Source organism: Oncorhynchus gorbuscha, linkage group LG18, assembly GCF_021184085.1.
Source record: "Oncorhynchus gorbuscha isolate QuinsamMale2020 ecotype Even-year linkage group LG18, OgorEven_v1.0, whole genome shotgun sequence".
In the NCBI taxonomy this organism is placed as follows: domain Eukaryota; kingdom Metazoa; phylum Chordata; class Actinopteri; order Salmoniformes; family Salmonidae; genus Oncorhynchus; species Oncorhynchus gorbuscha.
In genome coordinates, this window is record NC_060190.1 from 38,660,871 (window position 1) to 38,685,152 (window position 24,282).

At 41.3% G+C, this 24,282-nt stretch overlaps 1 protein-coding gene across 1 annotated transcript in view; it reads right to left on the bottom strand.

The window, feature by feature from the left end:
• The window catches only part of camk1a (calcium/calmodulin-dependent protein kinase Ia), a 68,133-nt gene extending 54,198 nt beyond the window's left edge, over positions 1-13,935 (bottom strand). Inside the window, exons 1-2 of the mRNA XM_046312869.1 lie at positions 13,809-13,935; positions 8,238-8,367 (exon numbers count right to left, since the gene is read on the bottom strand). Of these exons, the coding sequence (XP_046168825.1) occupies positions 8,238-8,329 (92 nt within the window). The 5' untranslated portion in view covers positions 8,330-8,367; positions 13,809-13,935. The remainder of the gene's footprint in view (positions 1-8,237; positions 8,368-13,808) is intronic.
• Positions 13,936-24,282: the final 10,347 nt, after the last annotated feature.

Consider the following 24,282-nt stretch of genomic DNA (forward strand, 5'->3'; position numbering starts at 1 on the left):
TTTTGTCTGTCATAGTTGAAGTGTACCTATGATGAAAATGACAGGCCTCTCTCATCTTATGAAGTGGGAGAACTTACACAATTGGTGGCTGACTAAATACTTTTTTGCCCCACTGTAGTTTGTCTAAAATGTTTACATTCTTGGCAAGAAGAAAGATTTCCATAATAATCCTATTTACATGAACACATCTGAAAAAGCCTACTGATCTGACTTTTGATAAATGCTGAAAATCAGCAATAAAAATTTTTAAAAAAAGAGTTCTACCACCGTGACCATGTTATTTTTGCTAAACCTGTTTAACTATAAGTTTGGACATATAAAGTTTGTGATAACTATTTCTAAGATGCATACTTAAAGTTTTTCCGAAGCCACTTCACTCTCACATAAGAGGTGAGGTTTGCGCTACCGGTGCTGGCATATACACAGATCATATACACCACTGAAATGCAGATTAAGAAAACCAAGTGTTTTAATCGGTGTATGCTTACTTCTATTTTGACCGTACGCCGATTAAGATAAACAGAGTAAGGTGTTTACATGACTATTTCCATACTCAGCCTACTGTCATAATATTTATTTATTTTTTTCAATATTAGTGTGCATGTAAACATACTCACTGTGAATCCCAGAGAACACCCACTGGGCACAAACTGGTTGAATCAATGTTATTTCAAATGTAATTTGTCAATGTATTGTGACGTGGAACCTACGTGAAAAATACATTGGATTTGAAAAAAATAATCCAAACTGTTGTTTTGAGGGTGGGATTTCAACCACAGGATTATGCCATCATTGTAACCCATTTTCAACAAAGACAAACCTTGTATAAAATGTTGAATTTGTATCTTTGAAACAATGTTATATCCACTGTCAGAAAAAAAAACTACAGGCTGGCAGCACTTCTTCCTGGAGAGTTGATCCATCTACAGCTATTAATTTGGTCTCCCATCCAGGGATTTAACCGAGCCCAGCTTAGTTTTGATATTTGTCACTGAGTACTAGCAATGTGCAATCGTGAGAATGATTATTGAGAGATCTCTTAATAACTAAATATATTCACTGTCGCTATCAAAGTCATTCAAAAGGGTCAGTTTAACAGAGCATATTACATGTGACCATACTCTATCACTTATATCAACAATGATACTATTTAGGCCTATATAGCATTTGCAAAGTCATCAAGAGCTTTTGTTTCAATTCAACCCAGGGTTCAACTAAAAAGAGACAATACATGCCTAGGGTTTCAAGCTTTGTTTGGTTTCAAATTGAATCTTCAAGTTAATCATTAATATGTTGGATTCAATTATTCTCAACCAAAAATCAAAGGTACATAATAGGTCTAAATCACATATTATTTAAAGTGCATTTAAAGTTGAAACAGATTGTCCTATTCATTAACTTTCATTTTTGGATGTGTCACGCCTGCTCCCGCTCTACCTCCCTGGCGAAGGAGCCAGGCTCTCCAGCATTACGCACTCCTGCCACCGTCAGTAAACACACCTGCCTTTCCCCGTCACTCGCATCAGCGATTACTGGACTCACCTGGACTCAATCACCTCTGACATTACCTCCCCTATATCTGTCTGGTTCCCCACTGCAGTATTACTTGTCATATGTCCTTGTTTCCCCGTGTGCTGACGCTGTTCCTGTTTTGTTGCCTGTCTGTTCCGTATTAAATGTCAACTCCCCGTACCTTCCTCTCATCTCCAGCGTTGGTCCTGACAGGTTGAGCTGGAGACGTGAATCCAACATATCAATGTATTATTTTGTAGACAAACTGGATATTGAATTGTGTTTGGTTGTCACCGCAACCAAACATTAATATTTGAAGGTGATATATCTTCTGCTTGGACAGTTCCGTCTGTGCCACAGACTTAGTCTGGCTTTAAATCCTATTTTGTCTAGAAATTTAGAATTGATATGTTGGATTCAAATCTCCATCTCAACGAGAAATCTAAGGTAAAGAATAGGAGTAAATCAAACATTATAGTTTGATTAGATTTAGTCTTAAAATTAGATTGTTGGTTGAGAGATATGTGAATCCAACATTAAAAAATATATATACATTTGTAGACAAACTGGAATTAAAGTCAGTAGCACAAAAGATACATCTCCTTAATGTTGATATATGGTTGCGTTGACAACCAAACAACTTGTGTAATATAGTAAATAGTCCTAATTTAAGGCTCTTACAAATGAATGTAGCAGTATTTATTCAATCGTAAAATGAGCAGCACATCCATGGACACATTTTGAGGTTAGCCTACAGTAACTATAAATGTCTTCCTATGTAATCATAGAAAATGTGCATGTTCAACATAGCATGCAAAGGCTGCAGGTCTGTGGAGATCTTCACAATTGCTAAAACAATCTGTGCAGGATCTCGAACATCATTGATATCTTGCACTATGAACTTTTAATCTAATCTCAACTTCAGTCCCGGTCATTTGGTTGTGCTATTAGATGAAACAGTGATTACACATTAAATTGTTGTATACTGTAAATACAAAATATCTGACATTGTATTCCCATTTCAACTTAGTGTTTTTTAAGTGGTTGAAAGTGCAGTGATAACACATTTAGATGACAACTAAACCAAAAATCTGACCGTTTTTTCATCAGAATTTGGTTGAAAGCAGTGATAACACATTGGGAATTCAACAAATCTCTGGCTGTCTTTTTGAGTGGGTGAATCAAAGGTTGAAATCTCATTGAACAACATCTCAACCAAATATGACCCATATTTCCACATTGAAATGACGTGATGTGCCGAGTGGGCAGAGTTTGGTTTTAAAAGGATCAGTAGTTTACAATGTAACGTGCTAGCCATGTGTTTAGAGCATTAGCCCAGTAACCGAAAGGTTTCCGGATCGAATCCCCGAGCTGACAAGGTCAAAATCTGTCATAAACTGGCAGTTAACCCACTGTTCCCCGCGGATGTTGATTAAGGCAGCTCCCTGCACCTCTCTGATTCAGAGGGGTTGGTTTAAATACGCAAGACACATTTCAGTAAAAGGAATTCAATTGTACAACTGACTAGGTATCTCATTTTCTTATTAACACACTATGATTCAATACGGTGCTCTGATCTGGTCCTAGTCACATAACAACACTACCACATCTTCCCACAGTCTGAGTGCGTTTCAAACCAAGAGCAATTCATTACATTAAACTCACCATCCATTCCACAGAAACCTGTTTTGTCACATTTGTGTCCCACTCAAGACCAGGAAAATACATAGATATAATACATTTTTTCACAATGTTCAACAAACAAACTTAGATGATCAGTCATCATCAGATATGATCAGGCATAATTCCGTGCCACTTACAGTGCATTCGGAAAGTATTCAGACCCCTTGACTATTGCCACATGTTGTTGTCTTGGTTGTGAGCTTAGGGCCGTTGTCCAGTTGGAAGGTGAACCTTCACCCCAGTCTGAGGTCCTGAGTGCTCTGGAGCAGGTTTTCATCAAGGATCTCTCTGTCCTTTGCTCCGCTAATCCCTGTCCCTGCCACTGAAAAACATCCCCACAGCATGATGCTGCCACCACCATGCTTCACGGTGGGGATGGTGCCAGGTTTACTCCAGACGTGACGCTTGGCATTCAGGCCAAAGAGTTCAATCTTGGTTTCATCAGACCAGAGAATCTAGTTTCTCATGGTCTGAGAGTCTTTAGGTGCCTTTTGGCAAACTTCAATCCGGCTGTCATGTGCCACTTTACCATAAAGCACTGATTGGTGGAGTGCTGTAGAGATGGTTGTCCTTCTAGAAGGTTCTCCCATCTCCACAGAGGAACTCTAGAGCTATGTCAGTGACCATCAGGCTTGGTCAGGGAGGTAAGAACCCATCTCCACCAATTGCTCAGTTTGGCCGGGCGGCCAGCTCTAGGAAGAGTCTTGGTGGTTCCAAACTTCTTCCATTTAAGAATGATGGCGACCACTGTGTTCTTCAGGAGCTTAAATGCTGCAGAAATGTGTTACCCTTCCCCAGATCTATGCATTGACACAATCCTGTCTCGGAGCTCTACGGACAATTCCTTCGACCTCATGGCTTGTTTTTTTCTCTGACATGCACTGTCAACTGTGGGACCTTATATAGACAGCTGTGCGCCTTTCCAAATCATATCCAATCAATTGAATTTACCACAGGTTGTAGAAACATCTCAAGTATGTTCAATGGAAACAGGGTGCACCTGAGCTCAATTTCAATTCTCATAGCAAAGGGTCTGAATACTTATGTAAATAAAGGTATTTCTATTTTTTTTATTATACATTTGCAAAAATGTCTAAAACCGGTTTTCGCCTTGTCATTATGGGGTAAAAAAAATATTTTTCATCCATTTTAGAATAAAGCTGTAACGTAACAAAATGTGTCAAAAAAAATCAAGGGGTCTGAATACTTTCCAAAGGCACTGTACATAGTGACATACTGTATTTCAAAAATCAAATAAAAACAACATCCACTGAATGATAATTTGTTTTATAGATCCAGATGTTATCAACCCCACAAGGACAGTTTCTACAACAGCCGGGTCCTAACACAAGAGGAATGTCAGGATTAAACCATAAAACCCGAATACAATATTTCCTAATTAATTAATTAACTCCATACCCTGAATTCCTGGATAAACTGAATTCAGTAATCTCTCTGGGAGCGTAAGGAGCTTTCCGTCAACACATACAGTGGGATTATATTTTGCTCTCTGCCAGGTCTCACTGGGAACACTGACAACAGGGAGGGAAGATTGGTTACGAGGTTTCATTGGAACAAGGTGATACTACCCTCCTGGTTATTCACTCCTTAAATCCTGCTTATATAAGACTTTAAAAAATAAAAAAAATCTCAATATTCTGTCAGACTCCACATTACTGTATTGAATTATCTATCCAATGTTATTGGAAAAAAAAGAGAATTAACAACTTTAAGGTTGAAATATCTGGACAAAGATTGTTGTTCACTGTTTAACACTGAAGTGGTGATCTGCTTCTCTCACATTGATGCAACATTGGGATAAATATGGTGTAATACCGGAACTGTATATGACTGACTTGTCTCTCTACTTACTTGAGCTTTCCCCCATTCGGCTACATCAGGTCTGATATACTGTAAGGGACCACCTCCTTATCCATCCAACAGTGGTTGAGTCCCAAACGCCACCCTATTCTCTATACTCTCCTACTTGCGTGAACTGACTGAAACATCATGTGATGATCCTAGGCTTCATATGTGCTTCAAAGTTTGGACCATTACAATGTCTACTGAGAAATGTTTTATAAATGTGAAATTTAGAAATTAAACAATGCATAAGAACGTTCTCTCTGTCTGATCACAAACACATTGACAGAAGAGCAATGGTCTGAATAAGACCGCATAAGACAGTGACCGTAATGCCGCAGTCAGACCATCTTGCCTTTAGCATCTGAGAGACCAGTCAGGCATCCTTATAATGACTATATCCGAGAGGGGCGGATCTGCCCACGTCGCCTTATATCTACCCACTATACCCGAAGGATAGAGTACATTGCATTCTACCCCAAGCAGAGACATGCTAAGGTACACATACGCACTGTGGGAAGGCAAACAAGGATACATTTTTAAGTACAAATTCTAAATTTAACTACTCAAGGACATAAGGGAGTTCTCCTTCTTCATTATAGGATCGCTATGGTTCTCCTTCTCAGAACATCCAAGTAAACGCATAATGGTTCCATGGCAGCTTGATGCCGTGCTACAGAAAAAGGCCAAAATATGTTGAAAAATGTTGGCCCCATGATCACATCCAAGTGTGTGTTATTCCCGCGAACGACATCCATGTCACCCTTGCAAAAAATAAGATTCAAGGGTGTTTCCTGTTGAAATTAAATGTATTCTTCTCACCCTGTTTTTCATTGGCTCCTTTTTTCAATTCCCCCTCTTTGCTCCTCTCATGAGCTGCTGTTACTGGGCCATTTGTCCTGGCTGCTCTATGCTCTGTTCTCACTGAGACACTATAAATAAATACAATGATGGCCAAGAACACTAATCTCTCTGGAATGCTAAACATACTATACTTCTCCTTGCACATCTCTCTCCCAGCATTGAGAGTTATATACAGTGAGGTCCGGAATTATTGGACCACTTTATGAAGATAAGCAAAAAAACGGCATAAAATGAACAATTGCTATTTTATATTAATACAATTCCTCAGAAAAATTGATTTTGTTTAACAAGTAATACAATTTTTTTTAAAGGGTAGGAGTAAGAATATTTGATCCGTTGTTTTCAAGCACCCTCCCCTTGCGAGGATAACGACACGGAGCTGTTTTCTAAAATGTTTTATGAGGTTGGAGATTCTTTCCAGATCCTAAATAATTAGGGCCCTATAAAATCTGCGTTGCGGAGAATGCGGACGGAATCCAGGGATCTAGACATTAAATGGAATTCAACAACATACTTCTTGTTTTTAATTCGTAGAAAAATCAACTAAATGTATTGAATTTATTCGAAAATGCATTCATCTGCCCAAGTTTAACATAAAAAATGCATAAAAAGCCTCAGTGATTCATATTTTACTTAAACTTTCTGAAGAGGCAAAGTCACGGGAATCAAATAATCTAATAAAATTTCATGTCACCTGCACCAAATACAAATGCTTGTTTTACAAGCCCTTAACCAACAATGCAGTTTTAAGAAAATAGAGTTAATAAAACATTTACAAATAGTCCGGCTGGCCATTTGATTTAAATGTTCAGCAGTCTTATTGCTTGGGGTTAGAAGCTGTTAATGAGCCTTTCGGTCCTAGACTTGGCACTCCAGTACCTCTTGCCGTGTGGTAGCAGAGAGAACCGTCTATGACTTGGATGACTGGAGTCTTTGACAATTTTTTGGGCCTTCCTCTGACACTGTGTGCGCACGCATTTGTCTACCACTTTGTGTTGCCGTTAGTGATAATACTAATGTAATGAAAAACTTCTTCTGGTAGATGGAAAGGCTTTCCCAAAAACCTCAATTAAATGTTAACTACAAAGTAGCCTATGCTTAATTGGCAGAATGATATAATGATTATTTGCATCAATCCAGCCTTTTGTTTTGCAACTCTGCAATCACATGAGTGCTACAGAAACATTGCTAACCAAACAACGGTCCCTTGCTGGTGTGCAGTTGAACTAGGGTAAATATACCCAAAATTCAAAATGTCTGATTTTTCCCAGACCCCAAAAGGGGTCTTCTAGTGTGGTTTAAGCATTGTTGTGGGCTTATAACATCCACTTTTGTTTGTTTTTCCTATTAAGAAAGTATGATTTTGAGATTGAAAAACAGAAACCTGGAAAAACTAAAACACAAAATGGAATGAGGCAAAAAATAACTGATTTAATAGGGCCCTATTGATATCCTTAGTCTGTGGATATGGACTTGATGTGTGCTTGGGGTTATTTTCTTACAGGACGATTCACTTGCATTCAAGTTTCAGCCTCCTGGCAGAGGCAACCAGTTATTTTGGCTAAAATGTCCTGGTACTTGGTAAAGTTCATGAATCGGTTGACCTTAACAAGGGCCCCAAGACCAACGGAAGCAATATAGCCCCACAATATCAAAGATCCACCACCATATTTTACAGTAGGGATGAGGTATTTTCTGCTTATGAATTGTTCTTTCAAAAGGCCATTGGTCCTGGGGTGCAACAGCATCATGAACATCACCAAGTACCAGGACATTTTAGCCAAAAACCTGGTTGCCTCTGCTGGGAGGTTGAAACTTGGCTGCAAGTGAATCTTCCAGCAAGACAACATCCCAAGCGCACATTTACAAAGAAATGTGCTAATTGACCACAAAATCAACATTTAGCAATGACCATCTCAGTCTCCGGACATGAACCCCAGTGGTTTGAATTGAAGAAGGCAGACGGAGGATATCGAAGGATATCAAGGATCTGGAAAGATTCTGTATGGAGGAATGGTCTAAGATCCCTCCCAATGTGTTCTCCATTCTCATAGAAAAAGGTTCAATGTCATTCTCCACTCATTTTAACCCCTATTTTGGAGGGATTTTTGATATTACTTGTTAAACAAAACCATTTATTTCTCTGAGCAATTGTATTAGTATACATTTTTCCATTTCTTTAGCATACAATATATCTCAGTATTTGTATCATTTTTTTTATACACAGTCATTTTGTTGCTCATATTTATCAAGGGATCCCATCATTCCGGACCCCACTGTAGCTATTACTGTAACAGTGGTGTCAGAACACTTACGTTCCCAGAATTTCTTTGAAGTCGTAGTTCTCTTTGATGTCTGACGTCTTCTTTTTCCATCCATTCCCGTCCTCTAGATCTCCAAGGGGCATCCTATCCTAAACTGTCAATCCGATCGGCCAAGGGAGAACTGTGGAGGAATAAAGGGGTGGACAGTCAGGCAGAAAGCGTAGCATCACCATTTCCTAGCTCACATTTCTCAGGCAAAAAGTAAATCCACCTTCAAGGAAAAACTAAAGAACATCTAATGCAATCAACCATATGACTGGACAGATACTAAACCCAGAGAGCATTCACTGAATGTTAAATATACTACCGGTCGGGTATTTTAATTGTCTGCAATGTCTACTTGGAAATGTCTTAATGTAAATTGTAATTGTTTGTAATGTCTATTTAGTTCTGTGTTGGACCCCAGGAAGATTAGCCGATGTTATGCATGGCGTCAGCTAATGGGGATCCTAATCAAATTCAAAGTTAGCCAGAAAAACCTGCTCACTGGAAAAGACACACACAACACACACACAAATAAGGAATAGGGTGCCATTTGGGAAGCAGACATGGTGCTAAACCAGATGTATGGATCAATATTGGAGATTTAAAGCACTTTCCAATGCCGTCTCCCTTTAGTATGTAATTCATTACAACTCAAAGGACATTTCAGTCGATAAATTACCAGAGTAAAGAGTGATCACCACTTGAGATTGTGTATTTACCACAAGGCTAAGAGAAGGAAAGAGAGCGAGAAATGTGGTTATAGTTTCTGTATACAGTATATTATACGGAACAAAAATATAAATGCAAGATTATTTTTATTTATTTAACTAGACAAGTCAGTTAAGAACAAATCTTATTTACGATGACTGCCTAGAAACAGTGGGTTAACTGCTTTGTTCAGGGGCAGAACGACATATTTTTACCTTGTAAGCTAGGGGACTCAATCTAACAACCTTTTGGTTACTGGCCCAGCAACATTTTCAAAGATTTTACTGAGTTACAGTTCATATAAGGAAAATCAATCAATTGAAATAAATTAATTAGGCCCTAATCTATGGATTTCACATGACTGGGCAGGCGCGCAGCCCAGCCAATCAGAGGGCTTTATTACAGACATAAATACTCCTCAGTTTCATCAGCTTTTCGGGTGACTGGTCTGGAGGTCGTGGGCTGGCGTGCTTACAAGATATCTGCGGTTGTGAGACCGGTTGGACGTACTGCCAAATTCTCTAAAATGACGTTGGAGACTGCTTATGGTGGAGAAATTAACATTCAATTCCCTGGCAACCGCTCTGGTGGACATTCCTGCAGTCTGCATGCAAATTGCATCTTCCCTCAAAACTTCAGACATCTGTGGCATCCTGTGCTGTGTGACAAAACTGCACATTTTAGTAGCCTTTTATTGTCCCCAGCACAAGGTGCACCTGTGTAGCGATCATGCTGTTTCATCAGCTTCTTGATATTCCACACCTGCCAGGTGGATGGATTATTGTGGCAAAGGATAAATGATAACTAACAGGGATGTAAACAAATTTGTGCACAACATTTTTGAGAAATATGCTTTTCCTGCAAATGGAACATATTTTGACATTTTTGTTCAATATATATATCACGGATGGGCAACTGGCAGCCCGCGGTCCTACCCATTTTATAAATAGATAGTCAAAATCGTATGTCCTAGGTTGCAAAAATATAGAGTTCCAAACTGCCTCTGGGAGCAACGTCAGCAATAGAACTGTTTGTCGGGAGCTTCAAGAAATGGGTTTCCATGGCCAAGCAGCCGCACACACACAAGCTTAAGATCACCATGCGCATTGCCAAGTGTCGGCTGGAGTGGTGTAAAGCTCGCCACCATTGGACTCTGGAGCAGTGAAAACGTGTTCTGTGGAGTGATGAATCATGCTTCACCATCTGGCAGTCCGATGGATGAATCTGCGTTTGGCGGATGCCAGAAGAACGCTACCTGCCACAACGCATAGTCCAAACTGTAAAGTTTGGTGGAGGAGGAATAATGTCTGAGGGTGTTTTTCATGGTTTAGACGAGGCCCCTTAGTTCCAGTGAATGGAAATATTAACGCTACAGCATACAATGGCATTCTAGAAAATTCTATGGTCCCAACTTTGTGGCAACAGTTTGGGGAAGGCCCTTACCTGTTTCAACATGACAATGCCCCCATGCACAAAGCAAGGTCCAGACAGAAATGGTTTGTCGAGATAGGTGTGGAAGATCTTGACTGGCCTGCACAGAGCACTGACCTTAACCCCATCGAACACCTTTGGGATGAAATGGAATACCGAATGCGAGCCAGGCCTAAACATCAGGGCACAATCTCACTAATGCACTAATGGAAGCAAGTTCCTGCAGCAATGTTCCAACATCTGGTGGAAAGCCTTCCCAGAAGATTGGAACCTATTATAGCAGTGGGACCAACTCCATAATATTGTCCATGATTTTGGAATGAGATGTTCGATGAGCAAGCGTTCACATACTTTGTCATGTAGTGTGTGTGTATATTGTTTAACACTTTTTTGGTTTACTACATGATTCCATATGTGTTATTTCATAGTTGTTGATGTCTTCACTATTATTCTACAATGTAGAAAATAGTACAACTAAAGAAAAACCCTTGTATGAGTAGGTGTTCTAAAACTTTAGACCGGTAGAAATAATAATAATAATAATAATAAATATATATATATATATATATGTGCATTCGGAAAGTATTCACACACCTTCCCTTTTTTCACATTTTGTTACGTTACAGCCTTATTCTAAAATTGATTAAATAAAACAATGGTCCTCCTCAATCTACGTACAATACCCCATAATGACAATGTGAAAACAGGTTTAGACCATTTAGCAAATATACCAGGAATTAAAAACAGAAATACCTTATTTATATAAGTATTCAGAACCTTTGCTATGAGACTCGAAATTGAGCTCAGGTGCATCCTGTTTACATTGATCATCCTTGAGATGTTTCTACAACTTGATTGGAGTCCACCTGTGGTGAGTTCAATTGATTGTACATGATTTGGAAAGGCACACAGCTGTCTATATAAGGTCCCACAGTTGACAGTGCATGTTAAGAGCAAAAACCAAGCCATGAGGTTGAAGGAATTAGCCGCAGAGCTCCATGACAGGATTGTGTCGAGGCACAGATCTTGGGAAGGGGAGCAAACATTTCTGCAGCAATGAAGGTCCCCAAGAACAAAGCGTCCTCCATCATTGGACGAAGTTTGGAACCACCAAGACTCTTCCTAGAGCTGGCCAAAATGAGCAATCAGGGGAGAAGGGCCTTGGTCAGGGAGGTGACCAAGAACCTGATGGTCACTCTGACAGAGCTCCCCTGTGGAGATGGGGGAAACTTCCAGAAGGACAACCATCTCTGCAGCACTCCACCAATCAGGCCTTTATGGTAAATTGGCTAGACGGAAGCCACTCCTCAGTAAAAGGCACATGACAGCCAGCTTGGAGTTTGCTAAATGGCACCTGAAGGACTCAGACCATGACAAACAAGATTCTCTGGTCTGATGAAACCTGAATGCCAAGCGTCACATCTGTAGGAAACCTGGCACCATCCCTACGGTGAAGCATGGTGGTGGCAGCATCATGCTGTGGGGATGGTTTTCAGCAGCAGGGACTGGGAGACTAGTCAGGATAGAGGGAAAGATGAATGAGATGAATGGAGAAAAGTATAGAGATCCTTGATGAAAACCTGCTCCAGAGCGTCAAGGACCTCAGACTGGGGCAAACGACCCTAAGCACACAGCCAAGACAAAGCAGTAGTGGCTTTGGGTCAAGTCTCTGAATGTCCTTGAGTGGCCCAGCCAGAGCCCACACTTGAACCCGATCTCATCTCTGGAGAAACCTGAAAATAGCTGTGCAGTGAAGCTCCCCTTCCAACCTGACAGAGCTTGAGAGGATCTGCAGAGAAGAATGGGAGAAACTCCCCAAATATAGGTGTGTCACGCTTATAGTGTCATACCCAAGAACACTTGAGGCTGTAATCGCTGCCAAAGGTGCTTCAATAAAGTACTGATAAAGGGTCTGAATACTTATGTAAATGAGATATGTATTTTATTTTTTATTTTCAATCGACACATACCCCATAATGGGGTATTGTGTGTCGATTGATGAGGAAAAAAACATTCATACATTTTAGAATAAGGCTGTAACGTAACAGTCAAGAGGTCTGAATATTTTGAATGCACAGTATATGCACTGAACAAAATATAAAACACAACATGCAACAATTTCACTTATCTTCAGATAATATTGTTCAACATCCAAGAGTCAACACTGGAATCTGATGGATGAAATCATTTTTTTTAAGTGCAGGAGACATTGGCAGGCAGTTGTCTCAAGTAGTCCCATCCACCATAATTAGGATGGATTTTTCATTTCATGAAGTGTACAACTAGGAGATTTAGCAGTACAATTTTTATTAATTTCACATACTTTGACTGTAGGTTGTAATGAGGCGAAAATAAGTTGAATAAGGCAAAGGTCAAACATACTTGTTTAGGGAGATTTCTCTGGACCCTAACATCTGGTGTATACCTGCAACCTCTCTACAACTGTCTTTCATGCCAACCTATCGAGAACTGATGATGACCATTGCCCTATTGGCAAAGTCCTAGCGTGTAGCACAGTGCAGTAGTCACATGGAAACGTGTGGCAGTCCTGGACATTATTGCTTTATGCATGAATAGTAGTATAGTATTGCATATCTCAAAGAGTAAGGAAAGCCATAGGATTACAGCAGAATGTCACCAATAACACAGGAAGTATGCAATATATTGTTCCATAGCCTCAGTTCTTCTAGCTTTATTCGGTTTCCAATAGTACAAGACTTGAAATGTAAGAAGAAATAGATCTGATATAGAAAATAATAGAATAGGGCTGCATTTAAACAGGCAGACCAATTCTGCCCTTTTCTTCACTAATTGGTCTTTTGACCAACCTGATCAGCTCTGAAGAGTATCGGATGTGAAAAGATCGCATGTAAAAAAGCTCTGAAAAATACCTGACATGAAAGATCTGATGTAAATTAGTGAAACAAAGATCAGAATTGGACTGCCTGTGTAAACGCAGCCAAGTACTTACTTCACTGTCAATTATGTGAGAAACTGGCAGGTTTTCATAGGCACGAATAGGCTATCAATGACAACGGTAGGCCTACAATAGCAGACGGGTTAAGAAATGTAAAATATTATCATATAGACTAATCTGTCAAACACAGGTAGCCTACAAGTATAGCGCACATCAATAGGCGATGGTTGGAATCAAAATACAAGGTGTATGGGTGTACATAAGCATTCTGAATGTTCAAGGGTAGGCTATAGTCCAGCGAGAGTATAAAACGGCTATAGTCATAGATGGATATGCATTGTAGGCTAAGGTAGTACGTAGAAGACATTGCAAAATCGAACATGCGCCAGTTGGATAGACAGGCTATAGAATAGTCTACTGCGACATTATTAGCCTACCCGAGGACACAAAAAAAAAACGCTTTGTGTAAAATGTGGTTAGCCTATGTTTTATTTTGCGTCCAAATTCAATGCAAATCTTACCTGAATGCGCAAAGCTCAAGAATCCCTTCTCCCTGTCAATGGGCTGTTTGGCTCTATGCGCAGCGCTATATCAGTTGAGGCTGCTGGTCTCGCGCCTGACGTCAAAGAAGGGCATTGGCTTCACAGCTCAGGAAATCAAACAGCCCCAAATCAACCACAGCTAAAAAGTAGCCTACTGGACTTACTTAACCATTGTGTGATGTTTATGTTTTTGTTATCCACCCAATGTTCGCGGGTCTGTTTGACCCACAGCATTATTGGGTTTTTAAAACAATACAGCCATAACAATTTACGTAAAAATACGTAATAATTATATGTTGACTTATATAAATTACAAGCAATATAGACAGCATACATGGTTAATATTTTCCAGATCACATTTATCATTTTTAAAATCGTTTTGAAAAATATAAATAATAATTAAGACATGGGTGGAATAAATCATGTTAATATTGAGCAAATATAAATGAAACAAGGTTTTCATCACTATTGATGTTTATTGATTTGAACTGAACAAATTGGAAGGACACATTTTACATACAGTATTTTATGGAAACGATAAATGAGCCCCATTGAACACAAATTAATGCGGGTCTACACACCACATGAGGGACAGAGATTTACTGTGTGTGTTGCAATTGTATTTCTTAGACTTTATGCATGTGCACTGTGTCTTCCTGTCCTTCTTGGGCCCACACACATCACAGTGCTTCTTCTTGTTGCTACCGGCTGCAATCTAGAATGATGAAAACACTCAGGACTTTTATTAACATCTCACTTACATATATAGTTACAGCAGGCCAGGGTAGGAGAGTCAGGCACACACACATGCAACAACATCACTCACACTTCCGGAGTTGTTGGTTCTGTGGTTCGGATGGATGGGCGGATGGGGCACCAGCATCCTCCTCCTGAATCCTCCTCACAATGGCTGCAGAAGCTGGTGTCCTTGGGATATGTTGCCTCTTCTGGATTTTAGGTCCTACCAATGCCTTGCCCAGCTCCCCGAGAAAGAGCCGTCTCCTCTGGAGCTTCCTTCTGTTCCAATCTGGGTTCAACACCATCCAGATGACAAACGTGTTGCAAGGCGAGATGTCCAAGATGTTGAAGAATATCACAAGTGGCCAGCGTACGGTTCTTCTTTTGCAGCTGTAGCCAGTCACCAGCGTGTCTAAATTGTCCACCCCTCCTTTTGTGACATTGTAATCCATTATGATTTCTGTTTTGTGATGTTCCTGGCCACAAATTACCCCATCCCTATGCAGCGTACTCATGAGTACCACATTTTTGCCTTTATTTGGCACATAGGACACTAGGGACGTGTCGGCTGTGAACATAAACTTAAGAGGAATTAATGGGCCTGTTCCGTGTATTCAACAGCTGAGGTTGGAGCTCTGGCATGTTTTTTTGTACTGTTCCTACCATCGTCAGCTTCCTGTTGAGGAGCTTTTGTCTCAGCTTCTGCAAAGTAGAAAAGTTATTGCATGTGATGTTGTGGCCACGTAGTCCCTCTGTCACGTCCAGGACAAACCACATCCCTTGGTTCTTCTCTGGGGCTCCTATCTGGCTTCCCTGTATCCACTTGCAAGTTCCACACATATGATGAAGCAGCATCATAGGCAGCCCATATCTTGATTCCATATTTTGCGGGTTTGGATGCTATGTACTGCCTGAAGGGACAGCAGCCCCTAAATGGCATAAGCTGCTCATCAACAGTAATGTTGGGTCCAGGGTTGTAAAACAGGGGAAGAAGGTCCACCCACTGACCTGAATGCAGCTAGCTTGTCTCTCTGCCGCCGAGCTGGTCTGGTGTCTCGATTATTGAAGAGGATAATCCTGGAAATAATGTGGAAGTTTTCCAAAGACATTTTTGCACAGAAAAGTTATCTGACAGTTTCTGCATCCCACAGGGATTCTGTGGATTCCCCATTGGATCTGAAAACACCAGGAAGAATAAGAACCCCAAAGTATGCATGTAAATGAGTTTGGTCCATCTCTTTCCAAAAACACACATTTCCTCCAAATGAGTGCAGTCCAGTGTTTTTGTGAATGGTGTCTGGGATGAACAGTTGAAAAGAAGACTTCATGTCCTCTACATGAGTAACCGCCATCAGCGTCGGCCATGGTATCATTCTCATCACATTGACAGCCATGTGGGGTGGCTCATTCCGTGGGACCATTCAATTTCACAATATTTTGACATTCATATTTCTCCTCCTTCAGGCTGCTGATAAGCTGGTTGCTGACGGGCTGTTCCTGGGGCTGGCTGCTGACTGGCTGGTCCTTGGTCTGGCTGAGGGTCAATCTCATCCTCTTCTTCCAACTCACTGCCGGACTCAGAATTGACGGAGACATGATCCTCATATTCTGAATATTCTTCATCTTCCAAAGTGGAAGATGCTCCTACCACACCAGCTTCTCTCTCCGCAAAAATTATTTCTAAGGCCCTCTGAGCAGAGATTATTTTGACCATAGTGATTGTAAGAAGCCACACATGCAAAGCTATTTATTTGTTGTGTCCCTCCCCCACTTTGCACCTGGCTGGGGTAGAGTGTGAGAAAATACAGATTTTTTTTACATTGTATCGAAATAATGTATTGTAATAACACTGTGCAGGTTCCCGCAATACATTGTGTAGTTTCACACTCTACAAAGGGTAAAGAGTGTGATAAAAGCAGGAGACAGCACCAACAACCTCTGTATCCCTGCCTATGTTGAAACAGCAGGCCCAGGGAGGAGGAAGACAGAGTGAAGGCACACAGCAAACTTTTTTTTCTCCATTTTTACTTGTTTTCACCTACACACACACTTTTATTACCCCCAGGTCCAGTGGACCCAAACACCACATATGAAATATAAATGTGTATGTGTTCTTTTACATGTTCTTCACAGAAAATGAGCCAAGGCCAATGAGTCCCAGGTTGAAAAAAAATATTCATTGTATAATTTTTCTTTCAGTAAACATTGAAAATGGGTCCCACAGACACAAACACCTCACAAGGGTTGAATCAATATAGCCTGGCATCAAGAGCCTGGCATGCAGGTTTTAAAGCTACCAGTAATTTACCAAAAGTAGTGGAATCTTGTCATTTCATAATTAACAGGTATCTATGGTAACTTCGGTAATTTACACTTGAATAACATTTATTTTATTATTAATATATAGCAGGCCTGATATATAGGCTAGTGTTACTTTTTTTATATCCATGTCCATGAGTTTCTAGTAGATATACCATATGGTTCAAAATAAAATATCCTAACTAATGAAAAAAGCTAATCTTATCAACAGCAATGACAATTTTTTCACAATTGCCACCAATAGTGGCACCAAAACATTTACAAAAGACATTTGACATAGTGAAAAGAAAATGTGTAAAAAAGATTTATAAAGGATATTTCATGATGAAACCCTCATTATACAGTAGGGAGAACAACTATTTGATACACTGCCAATTTTGCAGGTTTTCCTACTTACAAAGCATGCAGAGGTCTGTAATTTGTATCATAGGTACACTTCAACTGTGAGAGACGGAATCTAAAACAAACATCCCGAAAATCACATTGTATGATTTGTAAGTAATTAATTTGCATTTTATTGCATGACATAAGTATTTGATACATCAGAAAAGCAGAACTTAATATTTGGTACAGAAACCTTTGTTTGCAATTACAGAGATCATACGTTTCCTGTAGTTCTTGACCAGGTTTGCACACTGCAGCAGGGATTTTGGCCCACTCCTCCATACAGACCTTCTCCAGATCCCTCAGGTTTCGGGGCTGTCGCTGGGCAATACTGACTTTCAGCTCCCTCCAAAGATTTTCTATTGGGTTCAGGTCTGGAGACTGGCTAGGCCACTCCAGGACCTTGAGATGCTTCTTACGGAGCCACTCCTTAGTTGCCCTGGCTGTGTGTTTCGGGTTGTTGTCATGCTGGAAAACCCAGCCACGACCCATCTTCAATGCTCTTCTTGAGGGATGGAGGTTGTTGGCCAAGATCTCGCGATACATGGCCCCATCCATCCTCCCCTCAATACGGCGCAGTCGTCCTGTCCCCTTTGCTGAAAAGCATCCCCAAAGAATGATGTTTCCACCTCCATGCTTCACGTTTGGGATGGTGTTCTTGGGGTTGTACTCATCCTTCTTCTTCCTCCAAACACGGCGAGTGGAGTTTAGACCAAAAAGCTCTATTTTTGTCTCATCAGACCACATGACCTTCTCCCATTCCTCATCTGGATCATCCAGATGGTCATTGGCAAACTTCAGACGGGCCTGGACATGCACTGGCTTGAGCAGGGGGACCTTGCGTGCGCTGCAGGATTTTAATTCATGATGGCATAGTGTGTTACTAATGGTTTTCTTTGATGCTGTGGTCACAGCTCTCATCAGGTCAATGACCAGGTCCTGCCGTGTAATTCTGGGCTGATCCCTCACCTTCCTCGTGATCATTGATGCCCCACGAGGTGAGATCTTGCATGGAGCCCCAGACCGAGGGCGATTGACCGTCATCTTGAACTTCTTCCATTTTCTAATAATTGCACCAACAGTTGTTGCCTTCTCACCAAGCTGCTTGCCTATTGTCCTGTAGCCCATCCCAGCCTTGTGCAGGTCTACAATTGTATCCCTGATGCCCTTACACCCTCTCTGGTCTTGGCCATTGTGGAGAGATTGGCATCTGTTTGATTGAGTGTGTGGACAGGTGTCTTTTATACAGGTATCGAGTTCAAACAGGTGCAGTTAATACAGGTAATGAATGGAGAACAGGAGGGCTTCTTAAAGAAAAACTAACAGGTCTGTGAGAGCTGGAATTCTTACTGGTTGGTAGGTGATCAAATACTTATGTCATGCAATAAAATGCAAATTAATTACTTAAAAATCAAATGTGATTTTCTGGATTTTTGTTTTAGATTCCGTCTCTCACAGTTGAAATGTACCTATGATAAAAAATTGCAGACCTCTCCATGCTTTGTAAGTAGGAAAACCTGCAAAACTGGTAGTGTATCAAATACTTGTTCTCCCCACTGTATATATAAAGGATATTTAATTATGAAACCCTCATATTAAAAACAAATGGCATTCACTAAGTTGATTGTTTATTTTTAAGAGAATGTTTTTACAGATTTGTCATTCTTATTTTAATTTTCAACATGTGATAAGGCCACACAGAAGGCCATAGTAATTACAGACCCATGTGATATTCGGAAGTACCCAAAAAGGCCACTAGATATCATCTTATTAAATACCCCAAAGAACTTGAATGCTACCAAAATTCTAGTAGTTTCCTGGTAAACATAGAACGTTTCCAGTAATGTGCCCTCTCTTTGCAACCTTACTGTAAAGGATTGTAGCCTAATTCTTAATGATAATAGCTTAACACACACCATGACGCTGTTATTATAAATTATTATTGAGGGTGCAATTCCAGAATCCACACAATTCCATTCCAATGAATGAAATACAATCATAATTGCATGAGATTTAATTTCAGAATGTTAAAACAAATTCATTTTGATTCTGAGAACTCTACATATGTAATTTGAGCCAGTTTGCCACACCAGGAAAATAATCCTGCAGCAACAGATTTTACCAAGTTACAGTTCATATAAGGAAATAAATCAATTTAAATAAATTATTTAGTCCCTAATCCAGTGTTTCCCAACCCTGGTCCTCAAATACCCCCAACAGTACAGTTTTATTAACCCTGGACACGCACACCTGATTCAAATTGTCAACTCATCAAGCCCTCAATGAGTTGAATGAGGCATGTTTGTCAAGGGCTACAACACAAATGTGTACTGTTGGGGGTACTCGAGGACCAGGGTTGGGAAACACTGCCCTAATTTATGGATTCCACATGACTGGGAATACAGATATCCAGTCAGTATCTGACCAACAGATGCAACAGAGCATCCCAAACTTGCTCAATGGGTGACATGTCTGTGTATGCAGGCCAAGGAAGAACTGGGACATTTTCAGCTATCAGGAATTGTGTAGAGATCCTTGAGAGGTGAAACATGGCGCATTATCATACTGAAACATAAGGTGATGGCAGTGGATGAATGGCACAACAATGGGCCTCAGGAACTCGTCCACAGTATCTCTGTGCAATAAAAATTCCATAGATAAATTGCAATTGTGTTCATTGTCCGTAGCTTATGACTACCCATACGATAACCCTACCACCACGGGGCACTCAGTTCACAACGTTGACATCAGCAAACCACTCGCCCACACAATGTCATACACGCCATCAAATCAAATCAAATCAAATTTATTTATATAGCCCTTCGTACATCAGCTGATATCTCAAAGTGCTGTACAGAAACCCAGCCTAAAACCCCAAACAGCAAACAATGCAGGTGTAAAAGCACGGTGGCTAGGAAAAACTCCCTAGAAAGGCCAAAACCTAGGAAGAAACCTAGAGAGGAACCGGGCTATGTGGGGTGGCCAGTCCTCTTCTGGCTGTGCCGGGTAGAGATTATAACAGAACATGACCAAGATGTTCAAATGTTCATAAATGACCAGCATGGTCAAATAATAATAAGGCAGAACAGTTGAAACTGGAGCAGCAGCACAGTCAGATGGACTGGGGACAGCAAGGAGCCATCATGTCAGGTAGTCCTGGGGCACGGTCCTAGGGCTCAGGTCCTCCGAGAGAGAGAAAGAAAGAGAGAATTAGAGAGAGCATAGTACAGTTGGGATTCATCTGTGAAGAGTACACTTATCCAGTGTGCCAGTGTACATTGAAGGTGAGCATTTGCCCACTGAAGTCGGTTACAACGCCGAACTGCAGTCAGGTCAAGACCCTGGTGAGGATAACGAGCATGCAGATGAGCTTCCCTGGGACGATATTTGACAGTTTGTGCAGACATTTTTCAGTTGTGCAAACCCAGTATCATCAGCTGTCTGGGTGGCTGGTCTCAGCTGTTCCCACAGGTGAAGAAACCGGATGTGGAGGTCCTGGGCTGGCGTGGTTACAAGTGGTCTGTGGTTGTGAGGCCGATTCTGGAGGCAGCTTATGGTAGCGAAATTAGCATTCAATTAGCAACAGCTATGGTGGACATTATTCTAGTCAGAATGCCAATTGCATGCACCCTCAACTTGAGACAACTGTGGCATTGTGTTGTGTGACAAAACTGCACATTTCATCTCATGAAACATGGGACCAACACTTTACATGCATAGCCATTTGTTCTTTATCAAAAAACAGGACAGACAAATGTTAGACAATTTACTTTCTCCAGTTTTCGATACTACTGTCTATTGTGAACATTCGTCTTCAACCTTTCTTGACATACTGCTTGATCCACTTCCACCATGTTTCCCATTCACCGTTAGATAGAAACACTCAACCACCACAACAGGGATATTTTTACAGACATTTGATTTGTAGGTCCAACGTCGCCTTCTTCTTTGATGAGGTGTAACGGCGGTTGGCATCCTATAAATGTTGCATTACCGCCACCTACTAGACTGGAGTACAACTCCCTTATACTTTGCTTGAAAGAAATGAATAAATATCCTACCATCTAACACAACACTCACAAAAAATTTAATAATAAATCAAATAATAAAAAATAACACCACCCTACTCCGCTATTTCAATCCATTTAGGGCTACCTCATGCCAACAACCTGAAAGGATGAGACCACCACTTAACACACCCTGTATCTCTTTTGATGTCAAATCTCGCACACCCAAATACCCCTCTGCAGCTGCCACTACAACCTACACAAACATGTTCCATCCCTGCAGTACAGTTGATAACCATTGCTATACACGTTAAAAATCCAATTTTACTGAAACATATCACTTGTTGGCCTATCCCCCTTCACTGGTACAGATCTCCTACTCACAACACTCCTCTCGGGACCCCTCCCACTTGACCCATCTTCCTCTACTTTCTTCACTGCCTCAGCATATGACAACCTTTGCACTACTCCAACCCTGGAACCTCAACCTGCTTCTCTTGCATGGAACATTTCTGATCCCCAGCCTTAAGGGGACCTCTACAATTAACATACCACCATTTATTCTAACATCACTTCGTCGGGCAAAGAGTCAATATCGAAACTCGAAAGAACAGACAATGACTCTTCTGTTTCACCACTCACGCCACCCTGTCTGTGTCGCACCAAACAACAAGCATCACAAACCCCAGGAATATTCCCCTTCAGTTGGTCAATTTTTACATTAACTGCTACCCTAGTAATCACTCCTTTCAATGGAACCCTTTTCTTGAGAGCAAAACAATCTAATCTAATTTATTTATTTATATAGCCCTTCGTACATCAGCTGATATCTCAAAGTGCTGTACAGAAACCCAGCCTAAAACCCCAAACAGCAAGCAATGCAGGTGTAGAAGCACGGTGGCTAGGAAAAACTCCCTAGAAAGGCCAGAATTTAGGATGAAACCTAGAGAGGAACCAGGCTATGAGGGGTGGCCAGTCCTCTTCTGGCTGTGCCGGGTGGAGATTATAACAGATCATGGCCAAGATGTTCAAATGTTCATAAATGACCAGCATGGTCAAATAATAATCACAGGCAGAAAAGTTGAAAATGGAGCAGCAGCACAGCCAGGTGGACTAGGGACAGCAAGGAGTCATCATGCCAGGTAGTCCTGAGGCTTGGTCCAAGGGCTCAGGTCCTCTGAGAGATATAACAGATATAACAAACTGACACTAGCCCCCCGACACAAACTTCTGCAGCATAAATACTGGAGGCTGAGACAGTGGGGGGTCAGGAGACACTGTGGCCCCATCCGATGATACCCCCAGACAGGGCCAAACAGGAAGAATATAACCCCACCCACTTTGCCAAAGCACAGCCCCCACACCACTCGAGGGATATCTTCAACCACCAACTTACCATCCTGAGACAAGGCCAGGGATAGCTCACAAACATCTCCGCCACGGCACAACCCAAGGGGGTCGCCAACCCAGACAGGAAGATCACATCAGTGACTCAACCCACTCAAGTGACGGCATGAAAGAGCACCAGTTAGCCAGTGACTCAGCCCCTGTAATAGGGTTAGAGGCAGAGAATCCCATTGGAAAGAGGGGAACCGGCCAGGCAGAGACAGCAAGGGCGGTTCATTGCTCCAGAGCCTTTCCGTTCATCTTCACACTCCTGGGCCAGACTACACTCAATCATATGACCCACTGAAGAGATGAGTCTTCAGTAAAAACTTAAAGGTTGAGACCGAGTTTGACATGGGTAGGCAGACCGTTCCATAAAAATGGAGCTCTATAGGAGAAAGCCCTGCCTCCAGTTGTTTGCTTAGAAATTCTACGGACAATTAGGAGGCCTGCATCTTGTGACCGTAGCATACGTGTAGGTATGTACGGCAGGACCAAATCAGAGAGATAGGAAGGAGCAAGCCCATGTAATGCTTTATAGGTTAGCAGTAAAACCTTGAAATCATCCCTTGCCTTGATAGGAAGCCAGTGTAGGGAGGCTAGCACTGGAGTAATATGATCACATTTTTTGGTTCTAGTCAGGATTCTAGCAGCCGTATTTAGCACTAACTGAAGTTTATTTAGTGCTTTATCCGGGTAGCCGGAAAGTACAGCATTGCAGTAGTTTAACCTAGAAGTAACAAAAGCATGGATACATTTTTCTGCATCATTTTTGGACAGAAAGTTCCTGATTTTTGCAATGTTACATAGATGGAAAAAAGCTGGCCTTGAAACAGTCGTAATATGTTCGTCAAAAGAGAGATCAGGGTCCAATTCACATTTCTTGCCCCTATCAGTTTAACGCAGATCACCTTCTCCCTCTGACCAGTAGAAACACAAACAATTCTCACAAGACCACTTCTGGTTAACTTCACCGATTCCACAGCACCCAACTCTGTTTTCATCCACCATGAAACCAGAAACGGATCAGCCAAAAGGCAAGGGTCCACTTCTTCAAAAAAAGGTCACTCCTGTCACAGGCTCATCTTTATCCTAAACCTTGGTGCAAGCCTCGGGCTCCGAGAAATTCACCACACCTATCACCTCCGATACTTCGCCCTCATTCTTCCTCCTGTCTTTAGTTCTCTGCGTGTACACTTTCTACCATTCAACTTGAACAAACCATTTCACTTTTCCCCGCCATTTTTAACATACTCAAGCTCACCCTCTTCCTCCCTCGCTCGTAGATCTCCTCCGCCTCTTTCTCCCTCCCATTCCTCCTCGTATCCCAAGTGTGTGTATGTATATGCTAATACTGCACTTGTCCTGACATACATCGTGTTCTTCCCTTCTCAAGGGACGCCATTTAACCGGCTTTCACAATCTCCGAACAATCAGCACGAACGCGCTCGGGATGTGGCGCTTAACAGTGCATCCCACTTATAAAGCAGCTGCTTCATATTGATGTTCTTCTTTATCAAAAGCTACCACGACGCTTTTCCATTTCAAACCAGCGCGCTCTTTCAACCACCACCCCCACAGTCTCCGCTTCATGCGTTTGATACCCTTTCAAGTCCCTG